Genomic DNA, 13495 nt, shown 5'->3' with positions numbered 1-13495 from the left:
AGACATCAAGTTGTCTCAAGTGCCTGTTGTAGTGAACTGCAAGAGCTAGAACAGTTATGATTGTTGAAGTCTTGACTACTGAACTGAATGTTTCAGTGTAGTATGTTCCATCTTTTTGTGCATACCACTTGGCTAGAAGTCTAGCCTTAAATATGTCCAGTGAACCATCTGCTTTTTGTTTAACTTTGAAGACCCATTTGTTGTGAATAACATTCTGGTTGGGAGGTCTTGGGCATAAAGTCCAGGTATGATTTATTACAAGAGCCTTAAACACCTCTTGCATCGCTCGAGTCCAATGAGGTGACTTAATGGCCTAAGAGAAGAGATGTGGTGTAGGTGGAAGTGTAATGTTTGAGCTTCTGGTATGCAAGGCCATAAGAGGATGTTTGGTGGCTGTGTAAACCTTGTAATCTGAAAAGGTTTTGACTTTCCTGGAACCATCTATTGATCTGGTGATCATAGGATGAGTAGGGATTGTTGTGGGTTCAGGATTAGGAGTAGCAGAAGCTGTTGTTCCCTCTGCTTGAGATACTTCAGGTAGAGAGGATGCAGTGGAATCCACTGGTTCTTCTGCTTGGAAAGGTTCTAAAGGAGATGTGGGATGGATATGGTCTTGTGGAACATCAGTGACAGAATTTTCAGAATCTTGTGTGGATGCAATGTGGGGTAAAGGTAACATGACATCATTTGAAAGTGATGAACTAACCTGCAGAGGAGGCTCTTGTGCAATGGATTTCAATAGAGATGGTTTCCAGTCTCGAGCAGGGAAGGAATGTTCATCAAACACAACATTCCTACTGATGAAAATTCTGCCAATCACAAGTTCAAGACACTTATAACCTCTATAGTTTGAACAAGAACCTAGGAAGATGAACTTTTTGGACTTGTACATGAGTTTGCGAGTGTTGTATGGCTTGAGTAGTGGATAACAAGTAAACCCAAAGACTTTGAGCAAAGAGTAGTCAGGTGCCTTATTGAGTAGCTTGATGTTAGGACAAGTATTGTTCAACACTAGACTAGGGAGTCTATTATAAGATAGACAGAAGTGTTAAAGGCATCTACCCAATAAGTAGTTGGGAGTTTAGACTGTGCTAGAAAAGCAAGGCCCATCTCAACTATGTGCATGTGTTTCCTCTCAGAAAGGCCATTTTGCTGAGCAGTGTAGGGACATGAGATTCGATGACTTATTCCATTAGAAGTGAGAACTTCTTTGAATTTGCTAGAGAGAAATTCACCTCCACCATCAAATTGAAAAGACTTGATTTTCTTGCTGAGCAAATTTTCTGCCAGACATTTGAACTTGACAGAACAGTCAACTGTTTCAGATTTTGTCTTAAGAGAGTAAATCCAAGTGAACCTAGAGAAATTGTCAATGAACACAACATAGTATTTAAACCCAGCTTTAGAAAGGATATGAGAGGTCCATAAATAGAGTGAATTATTTCCAAAGGTTCCTTGGTTACATTGAGAGAATCAGAAAATGGAAGAGTTTTTGCCTTAGCTAACTAACATGCCCCACACATTGCTACATGTTCAGTATACTTGACTATAGGAATATAAGCATATTTTCTGATTTTATCTAAGATAGGAGGTGCTGGATGCCCTAATCTACGATGCCAAACAGTTGCATTGGCTGAGATTCCAAGAAAGTTAATGAAGTGCTTGAGAGTATTTGTCTTGGAAAGTTGGATTAGATATAGGCCATCTCTACTTTGTCCTTGCATAAATAAATGTCCTCCCTGTTAGGTTGCCCTTCACAAAGAAATGAGTGGCAGTTAGTTTAAACCAACAACTATTATCAGTACAAAATCTTTGACTGGAAAGCAAGTTTGCGGCCACATTAGGACAGTGAAGGACATCTCTAAACTTAAAAGAATTTTGAGAATGAAACAAGGTTGAGGAGCCTATGTTTAGAATAGGTAAACATGCACCATCTCCCACAGCCACTCCTTCATCTCCCTTGAAAGGTTCTTGACTAGTGAGGTTGTTCGGGTTTGCAGTGATATGGTTGTTTGCACCACTATCAGCAAACCAAGGCCGGTCTTAAGATTTTGTTGAGTTTATTCTAGCAGCCATGGCAACTAGTTGAGCAGGAAGATGCCTCCCTTGATAGGAGTAGTTCATCCTATGATAGCAGTCCAAAGCTTGGTGTCCCATTTTTCCATAGATTTGACAAGGTCCTCTCTGATTATTCTCACTTTTGGGTTTGAATCCTTCTGGTTTCTTAGATTGAAAAGTATGTCTTTGTTGTACAGAGTTCCTCCCTTTGCAATTAGAGGATTTGGGCTTTTGAGTATAGAGAGCAAAATTACTAGATCCATTGCTCTGTTGAGGATGTTGATTTCCAAGAAGAATTTCGATTTAGCAATTCAACTTGAAAATCTTCAAATGACATGACTGACTTTCAAGTAGCAAAATGAAAGGAGGTTATAAAAGAAGTGTAACTTGGATTGAGTCCTCCCAAAATATATGAAATCAAATCATCATTATCTACAGCCTTCCTACTGCAATGAGTTGGTAAGATAGAAGTTTAGCTTGCCCTAAGTATTGAGTGCAGGTTTGTGAACCCTGACTCAAGGATTGAAGTTGCCTCTTCAGATAGGCCACAACGGACCTAGATTGTGAGGCAAACCTTGTGGCCAATGAATTCCACACTTGCCTAGAAGTGTGTAGGCCATAGACAGATGATAACACACTGTCAGACAAAGTGGTATTGAACCAACTAAGAAGATATTGATCCTTCTTTTGCCATAACAAAAAGTTGGGATTGATCTCAGTTCTTAAATTTCCTGAGTCATCAAAGAGGAATTTTGGTGGACATGGCTCAATGCCATCAACTATCCCCATGAGATCATGGTTGCGTAGCATAGGTAGAAACTGTGATACCCAGTTGAGATAGTTGTTGCTGTCAAGTTTCATAGAAATGAGATGAGTGATACTTGGGAGAGATAGTGTGGAGGAGGATGAAGATGAGTTAGAGTACTGACCAGAGTTTGACATAGTAATTGGAAAGAAATAACAGAAAGTAGGTGTTATGTTAGCCCTCGAAGGGCTCTGATACCATGCAAAAATATAAATTGAAGAAAAGACATTGTATTCACTCAGATAATGCCTTACATTACAACACTGTGTATATATACATGTGCACCCATAATTGATGGGATTACACGATTAATTGAAAGGGTTGCTTTACATTGGAAAGGAAAGTATACAATCTAAAATTATGGAAAGAATTAAAGAATAGATTAAGTAAGCCTCCATTTGAAGCATTGTTGATCTGTCTTTCCAAACTTATAGTTGGCCTTCAGTCGAGTCACTAATTAAGCCTCCATTTGAGGCATTGTTGAGTTGTCCTCCTTTAGTTAACCCTCCATTTGAGCAGTCTGAATCCTCCTGAATATACTTTAACAAAATACACATATATAATGTGTGTATGTGTATATTAATACTAATTTAGTCATCCCGGTCTGATTATTTTTGTAATGAAGAAAAGGGTATGTAGCAAGGATTGGTTTGATTAGCACACCATGATTAGAGGATTGCCAAGAATAGTTAATAAAGGTAAACTTGAAAGTCATGGCAGATCGGGAATTAAGGATAGTATTGTATGTATGTAAGAGGACTTAAAGCTAGCGGTTGGTAATTAATTAGGATATTCTCTCTGATACATATCTTTGTTTGGAAGTCAAAAGCATCAAGTTTAACTGATCTAGAAGCTAGCAGTGGTGCAACCGCGGAAGATAACCCACCAAAGCCCTAACTAGGCAATGCATGCTACATGCAGAATGGGGTATATATGGTCATGAAGAATCCGAATCATAGGTACGTGAAGCTGTAAGCAAAAAGAAACACAAACAAGGCCCCCTTTTTCTATCATAGAAGGCCTCCTCCCCCTCCTGTGAAAAAACCCTAAGTGTCTCCTTCCCCTTCTTTCTCTCTCGTAAAAAATCAAAGGTTTTAGATATGATTTTCGCCGAAGGAGGAGGCTGCCTCCTCCATCTCATTCCCCCTTCCTCTATTTACTCACCTTGTCTATCAATATTTCTTTTGCTTAGTTTATTTTGCTTTCTTCAAGGTCGAAAAAAATAGATTTACAACTTTTCGGCAACTCTCGAGAGACACGCGCGGGACAAACAAATTCACAAGTCAAAAATCATTCGGAAGAAAATGGTGATTTTGCAAAAATCACCGCGTGTGGTCCCCACGCACCAACAACTAGAAGAAGGAGAGTGAGTGATTTTACAACTAGATCATCACCGAACTCGCCACAACAAGAGCTTTCATATATGACCTTTATGGCTGCAAAGAGACAAGTGTGTTGCCTTCACGGGCCTTCACAAATTCTGAAGTCTACTAGAGTTTGTCCAAACTGTAATATGTTCTTTTTCGCATCTATCTTATTGTTTTCCTTATTGTTAATTAAAAAAAAAAATCGTCTCTCGGATGTTTTTCTATAAAGGTTGAGTCCTCTCTTTCTATGAAGGGCGAGGTTGAGTCTCTGTTTAGGCAAAGAGTGTAGTCTCTTGGACATTTGTCTGTAGAGAGTATCAGCAGTAGTGAAGACCAAACTAATTACAAAAGGAAATAGTGTACTGGTGGAGCTCTAAATGCATTATTTTGGTTTATGATGTCATGTTTGATAAGGGTACATCCCAGAATGTATCTTTGAATGAATGAATGGTATTAGTTTATCTTTGAATAATAATAATAATAATAATAATGTGCAATTAACCAACCCTAGTACACTACTCTCCTCCATGTATATTTTATCATATCATAGATAATAGTACCTTCCTATTAGCTAGCCAGCCTACCATATTTCATCAATTGAAGCTGTGTGGCAAATGGTTTTTTTGTTGGTAAGAAAATTGATATGTTATCTCTGGTCATGAAAATGTATAATGGGCTTGAGATTATTAATATATGGTTAGAAGGTGTATTTATATATTGAGAATATTTATGTGCCCAGTGCAGGGAATTATTAATGGACCTCCAAACTCTAGATCAACATTCATCGATGCACCATCAGTGAACTCACTAGCACACGACTTCAAATGTGCTCCTTAATCTCATTCGGAACATCTCGCCATGAGCACACATAAAATGGAGCATAAACTCGAATTATTGTGCCAATATAGGAGGAAAGCACTGCTACACTATCACCACTCCTCCGGTGGAATTATTAGGAATGGTGATCTTGAGTTTTCCGTGCCTTTTATTTTTCTCAAAAGAGATGCCACGTGTATAGCCACGACCACGACGTGCAGATGCATCAACCATATGATAATAGTATAATTATAGTTATATAGTTATTGAGACAAAAGTATTAACTATATAATTAATTATCAACCACAATATTTCCTTACTGGTAGGTGTTGACTGATTATTGATCTCTTGCATGTTAACTTGATCTTCAGGAGCGGATTCCTCGAGTGGGGAGTCCCCAATGGGTTTGGGACTTGGACTTGGCAGAGGCATATTTCTTCGTTGTCGTTTTGGCGGCATCCTTGAAAATGATTAAAGATATCAAAGAAAATTAATTAGAAGAAATCACGAAAAGTATAATATTTTATAGTCACCTATATGAATAAAATATTTAGTACTTTTATTCTTCATCTTCGGATGTATTTTTCATGTTTGTTTTAGAATCTCCCTCAATAAAAACTTCTTCGTCATCATCAACCTCTTATTCGTCCTCCTTATTCACCTCCTATCCGGATTCTTATTTGTCTTCATCTTCTGACTCTTCTTCTTCTTCTTCTTCCTCCTCACTTACTTGAATTGAATTTCAGATCGTTTAATACGGACGAGTCGAGATGGACGAGTGAGACATCATCTCTACACAAGGGGAGCAACTCGAGTGCACCGAGGTCAACAAACAAGTCAATATCTTCTCCATCTTCCTAGTATGCCTTTACAATCGGAGTGTCATCTTCATCTCCACTATTCTCGTAATCTGCACTCGTTCCTGCTTCATATATATTTCAAGGGATAAATTTTTGTACGACTCACCAAGTTATCTCTCTACTATCTTCATCAATGTTTTTCATTGGATCAATCAAATAATAGACTTGGGTAGCTTGATAAGCCAATATGAATGGATCATCTTCGTACCATTTAGATGCAGTATTGACACTCGTAAAGTGATTATCCCTATGTATCGAAACCCGACCACCGCCTAGATCCCACCAATTACATTTAAAGACATGTTACAGACTCACCCAGATATTTCAATCCGATAATATCACGTATGACACCATAATAGTCAATATCATCTGTTCCATGACTCCCCTCGACCAACACACCAGAGTTTTGAGTCTTTCTATTACGTTCACGGTTTAAAATATGGAATCTATAACCTCCGACCATGCATGCAGTGTATCGATGTGCTCTATTTGAGGGCCCACAAACTAATGCATATAATTCAGAAGAAATTGATCCGGGATCACGAGCACGTTATTTCAAAATCTAACAATTGAAATAGTATATATTTATTAAAGTTACCCAGAGTTAAAAGTTTCAAAGTGTAACATATATATAATTTTAGTTCATACACGTTCTTCAAACCATCCAGAAAATTCTTCTTCATGTCTTGCCTCTATATTCTCTATGCCTTCCATCCTAAGTTTTTCCATGTGCTCATTTTATATGAGTGCAAAAAAAGTATATTTTGAGCACAACAGTTATAGTTAAATTTCAAAAAAACTAGAATTATTCGAAGCATGTAATGACATACTTGAGATAGTCATCAATCTCCCGAAAATTATTTAGCACATACTACCGAATATTACCCAACTCTCCATCAATTAAATCGTAACCTATTTGTGCACCCAAGGGTCGTACATTCTAAGAAAACACTGATAGCTCACGAGGAGGCAGAGCAGTAAGATCAGCATTTTGCTCTTGATGATTAAATCATATCTCAACACTACGAAGATATAGAGAGTAATATGTTAATCATTCATCGTGTATCTTTGGTATTGAACCCTCAGCTCTGGCCTTATTCCCAATAGTGCGCTTCAGTTGACCCAAATATCTTTCAACTAGATACATCCAACGAAACTACACCGGTCCACCCAACAGTACCTCTCAAGGTCAATGGATTGTTAAATGGACCATGACATCAAAAAATGATGGGGGAAAGATCTACTTAAATTTACATCGTATAGTAGCAATGTCTTCTTTCAGTTTCCGCAACATATATTGATTTACTACCCGAGTGCACAAATCCTTAAAAAACATACAGAATTCAGATATGACAACACGTACATTAGATGTCAGCTTCTCACGAAGTCCCACAAGTAATAACTTATGCAAAAATACGTGACAGTCATGACTTTTCAATCCACTTATTTACCAGTCATCAGGGCTTACGCATCTATCAATATTTGAAACATAACCATCTGGGAACTTCACACCCTGCAACCATTCGCAGAAGTACTATCCTCCCTCGTCATCGTAAAACATGCATGCGGCATGACCACCCTATTGCCTTCCACCTGCAAATATAGATTATGTTTAATTCTCATTATCTCAAGATCTTTCATCGTCTTGATCGTGTCGTTCATATTTTCATCTTTATCACAGATATTCTTCTTATGTGCATTACATCCAAATTATGTCGTAACATGCAGGACGACCAATAAGGCAAGTAAATCCAATTCAATTATGTTGCACCTCTTTTTCTCTTGTTCTTTCCTCTACCTTTGCCAAAATTGTTCGCTCTAACATGTACCAGTTGTTCCACTATCTTTTCCCTAGACAATTCATTTGGTGCAATTTTGTCCCCTACTATCCTATCAAACTTAGCACATTCTCTTCTCCATACATGATTTGCTTGTAGATAACATTGATGACCCATGAAACACAACTTCTGAGAATATTTTAACCACTCACTAACAGTTTCTTTATTACACGTTGGACACGCTAACTTCTCTTTCGTACTCCAGCCAGAAAGATTCCCATATGCCGAAAAATCATTTATCGTCCACATTACCGTAGCATGCATATGAAAAGATGTCAATGTGGATGCATCATAAGTTCTGACGCCTGTTTCCCATAACTCTTTCAGCCCTTTAATCAACGGCTGCATGAATACGTCAATGTCATTCACAGGTGATCTTGGGCCAAGAATAAGTAAAGTTAACAAAAATTTGGGCACCTTCATGCACCTCCATGGTTGAAGATTGTACGGAATCAACACTACGGGCCAAGTGCTATAACTTGTACTCATATTCCCAAAAGGGTTGAATCCATCGGTTGTGAGTCTCAGACGCATGTTCCGAGCTTCTATCACAAACTCTGGATATTGATTATCGAAATATTGCCACGCAAGTGAGTCAGCTGGGTACTTCATATATGCGTCATCCTTAACTCTTTTCTCATTGTGCCACCTCATATCATGAGCTGTTTTCTTATACATATATAGTCTTTGCAACCTAAGTCTCAAGGGAAAATATCGCAACACCTTAACCGGCACGTTTTTCTTACCCTTCCACCTTGACTCTCTGCATACAGGACATGCTTATTTCTTCTCGTTCTCCTTCCAGAATAAAACACAATCATTCTTGCATGCATGTATGGACTTGTACTCAAATCATAATTCATTTCTCAACTATTTCGCTTCATAAAAGTTCTTCGACAATGCAAACCCTTTGGGAAACACCTCGTTAAATAAGTTAAATACCTTGTTTATTGCTTTCGTCGACATTCCACACAATAATTTAATGTGAAACAACTGCACAATAAACGATATTTTGGAATGTTTTGTACAACCTAGATAAAGCTCGCGTTTTGCATCTTCCCACATTGCAGCGAAATTTTCACAATCAGTCCCTCGGCCACTTGAGACATTGTCGTCAACCTTATCCATAAACATCCCAGTCAATATCACCTAACATCTCCTACATCTCATCCTGCTCATAATCATCATCTATGTGCCGCAAATAATTTGGATAATTGACCAATACATCTGTTGACTGTTCATACAGCTCATCATGTAGTACCCATCGGGTATACCCCAAATACATACCGTTCACAAATATATGACTTTCAACTTCATCCAACCCTATCGCACACAAATTTTTACACCCTCGACATAGACACTTAATGTAACCATGACTATCAACAGAGGCCCGTAAATTAATGAAGGATCTTACTCCATGCGCATAAGGTACGTAATCCTTTCCAAGTCTATCGTCCAGACGCATCCAACTTTTGTCTATTTCTAAAAACATATATCTATTAATAACACGTACATAGAAAATTCACATGCATGTCATGCTCTAATTCTCATTACTTTTTTGATAAAGTAGTTGATCCTATCCCATTCGTGGTTATATTGTCCATATTGCACAAATCTCGTCACTCTACTACTTTCCACGTTGGTAGAAAGTTCGGCAGCACCTCCCCATAGTTCTCCAAATATACATGTTCAAATAGAGGGATTGTGACCCTACGAACAGTATACCAGAAAAATAGTAGAGGAAGATACCGAAACTTCATATTAAACGTGGAGAGTAGGAGTAACAAAAATGTACAATACAGATAATATAATCTCAAACTGTCTGCACTGGACAATTCAGGAATTAGTGGACACATAAATGTACACTAATTTACAAACGAATCTAAAGTTATTTATGCAATGTCATACCATATCTATCAAAAAACACTACAAATAATATCCTCATGTTGTTTGAATTAACAATGTCAAACAAATAGTAGTGCATGTTATATTGTTAAACTAGAGAGAGGTGGAAGAATATGTTCACAAATTTCCTATCATTAGTAGATAACGAGGAAGAATGATCTTGAAGAAATGTCTAAGTTTTAGTCTAATTACTTAACTGTCATAAACTCTCCGGCCTTGACAACTCTCAAAGTCGGAGAGATTACGACAGTCAAATAATTAGACTAAAATTTAGTCAGTCATTTACTATTATTAGTCCTAAATTATAATTTTAATTGTTATTATATATCTTAGGACATTGTTAATTGATACCTATGTGATTTTAATTGTTATTATATAATTTTTATCATAATTGTTATTATATAATTTTAATTATTATCATTCCTAAATTATAAGTTTAACTGTTATACTTAATTGAGTAGGTTATTTATTTATATAGACAATAAGTATATAATTTCTATATAAGCATTTATTTTATCCTTATTTAATATGTAATTATTAATTATACTTATTATATGTATATTATACTTATTTTTTTCTTTTCCTTTTAAATTAAGTTTTATACTATACTTATAATTTGCATAATAATCATATTCTAACTAAATTAGTATGAATATATTATATATACTTATTAAATATTAAATATTAATTCTCATATTAAATGTATATTAAATGTTTTTAATCTTTACTTAAATTAAGTTCCTAAACTTATAATTTTCTTGTTAAACTCACAAATTCAAAAAACACCAAAACATATTATATCAAAAAATTCACATAAATCCACAATCAAAACACAATATATTTCAAATTCATATCACAACATATTCACAATATTCCCACAATAATATTTCTAAACATATTAATTTATCATCAATGAACACCATAAACTCACAAACTATTCACAAAATTCACAAACAATAATCATAATATTTCAAGAGTAAGCATAAAATCACAAAAAAATGTATAAACATATTGCTAAAGTTTAGAAATATACCTAACAATCACAATATCCTCTTACAAATCAAAAGCTTTCGACTTGCCAAAACAACCAATCCTTCAAAAAATACAACACTGACTTATTAGAAGCATATATATATATATATATATATAACACAAGACAAATATCATAAAATTTAAAAAAAAATACAAAAGAAAATGAGTTTTTCCTTACCAAGATCAATGGAATTAGAGTTCCAAAATATTAACCCTCTCTCACTCAACTCTCCCTCACTCTAACTCTCTCTCTCTAACCCACGACCGTCTCTCACTCAACTCTCTCACTCTAACCCTATCTCTCTCTAACCCTCTCTCTCTCTCTATCCCACATCTATCTCTCACCGTCTCTCTCTGTTATTTGCATGCACGGGAGAAGCAAAATGAGTCTGATTCCTCCCGTGCGTGTATTCATGCAAAAACTAAATCATTAGATTTAACGTTCGAAAGTTTAAGTTGTACGTTCGAACGTTAAATATACAAGTTCGAACGTATCTTACTATGACCAAGCCCGAAATCTATCGAAAAATTTCCCTCACTTTTATTTTCATGCTCTAACGTGTGGAAATTTGACACTCGAACATTTATAAATTCCCAATAAATTTCATCGACTAATGTTTGAACGTTAAATTTTAAAGTCCGAATGTTTCAGATCATCACAGAGGGGCTGAAATTGAGCAGGACATTTTCTGCATTTTTCTTCTCGTGTTCAACCGTATTATAATGTAATGTTCGAACGTCAATCGATTTCCTCTCATATATATCGATTCATGTTCGCAAATTATACTGAAATGTTCGAACGTAAATAATGTACGTTCGAACGTTATTCAGCAGTTAGTATTTATTAATATAATAGTTATATATGTATCTAATATTTCTCTTGAATATAATTTAATTGTTATATTTGAAAAGTTGAGAAAAATACTAACCTTTTGTGACTATTTTCTTCTTTCATATAATCTTTTTTGAGATATTCTTTGTTAATTTTAAATTCTTCGTTACTCAATGTGTATATTTGGGTATCATCTCCAATCACTTATGAATATGTTGGAGAAAAATATTCTCTTCAAGATTATGAGAGGTGGATGCCAGGGTGAGTAATCTTGAGAATGAGAGACGACATTTGAATGGTAATGATCCCACCAGCCTTGTAGTTGGCCGGCCTGTAACAATAATATGTGATATAACAATAATATAACAAAATAATCGCATATGGCTCTAATACCAAAGACGTAAATCCCAAGTAATAAATAGCTACTAATAACATTATATGATGATGATAATAATAATAGGCGGTATAATCAAGTATATACATGAAAGCATGTAAAACGGGCTGTATAACCGACCATATGCAATACTAATATATGTTAATATTGTTAGTAATATTCTAACTTATACTCAATAAAATATGGTCTACGAAAAGATTATAAGAATGATTGTATGTCTTGGTATAAATGCATACAATCATTTACTTATACTGTGAATTGTTTTTCCATTATATATATAGTATTAGTGTATAGTATTAGTATATATCTAATAATATTAGGATAAGTACTAATAGTATTAGGATAATGTTATATATCATGACATTATACCGTATAATATATTAATATAGTATTAGTTTAATATTATATGTTATATACAAGTAGCATTACTATATATTATTACTATACTATATCTGTCCACTATATATTAGTATATTAGTATTATATATTATGTAATTACTATATTAATATTAGTATTATGTACTAATATAGTAATACTAATATTAATATTAGACAGCTAACCGAGAATTAGGATTTGCTAATGGCAAAAATGGCATAATTAATTGTATTAGTGTATTGTATTAATATATATGATATTTAGACATCATTATATATGATACGAAAAGACAACCGTTTCTTAGGAAGTTACAATCAGCTTCTCATTCCTCTATTGCCGCTTGTCTACTTTGATATATATGATATTTAGACATTTTGAAATGTATAGTCTTGTCTCATTAATTATTGTTTTCTCTTATGATCTTTTATATTATTCATCAAATGTTATAATTTAATGAATTAGAATTATTATATATAGTTATTATTGTATTAGACTATAATATATATAATACTTAATATATTATGTTATATATTATAACATTATATCGTATAATATATTAGTATAGTATTAGTTTAATATTATATGTTATATACTAATAGCATTACTATATAGTATTACTATACTAACAACAACAATATACTATATATAGTAGATAGCATTATATATAGTGTATATATAATACTATATATATATAGTGTAGTATATAAATATTATACATATATAATACACTGTATTCTATATATATAGTATGTATTATAATATATACTATAAAATATAATATTTTATATTATATATTTACTATATATAATATACGTTATATATATAATATACAATATAATATAGTATATAAAATATTATATATATGTAATACACTGTATTCTATTATATATATATATATATATATTTTTTGGGAATTAAAGCCAAACGCTCGAACGTGACTCAGAATGACGTTCGAACGTTTCATGTATTTAAGCCAAAAATCGAAATGGTAAACGTCATTCTCAACACTAAACCATTATTTCTCGACCGTTGCACGCCGCCGTCAAACCATCGCCTCCGCTGTCAAACCCTACCACAACCGTCACAAAAACGTAGGCATCCCTCTTTTGTCCTTTTACATTTTTTTTTTAAGATTTAGTAGAATTTTGTGTAAACCAAATGTTAGTGGTGGCTGGATTTTCAACTCCATTTTCCGGCTACCACGGGTTCTCA

The 13495-nt window shown here is 34.5% G+C and overlaps 1 protein-coding gene across 1 annotated transcript in view; it reads right to left on the bottom strand.

Annotated features, from left to right (window-relative positions):
- Nucleotides 1-313: 313 nt before the first annotated feature.
- The window catches only part of LOC118348891 (glutathione reductase, cytosolic-like), a 26223-nt gene continuing 13041 nt past the window's right edge, over nt 314-13495 (bottom strand). Inside the window, exon 12 of the mRNA XM_035691448.1 lies at nt 314-809. Within this exon, the coding sequence (XP_035547341.1) occupies nt 314-809 (496 nt within the window). The remainder of the gene's footprint in view (nt 810-13495) is intronic.

This window comes from Juglans regia, chromosome 7 (genome assembly GCF_001411555.2).
Source record: "Juglans regia cultivar Chandler chromosome 7, Walnut 2.0, whole genome shotgun sequence".
Lineage (NCBI taxonomy): Eukaryota > Viridiplantae > Streptophyta > Magnoliopsida > Fagales > Juglandaceae > Juglans > Juglans regia.
The sequence above is the reverse complement of the archived record's forward strand: the minus strand, read 5'-3'. Positions and strand labels throughout refer to the sequence as shown.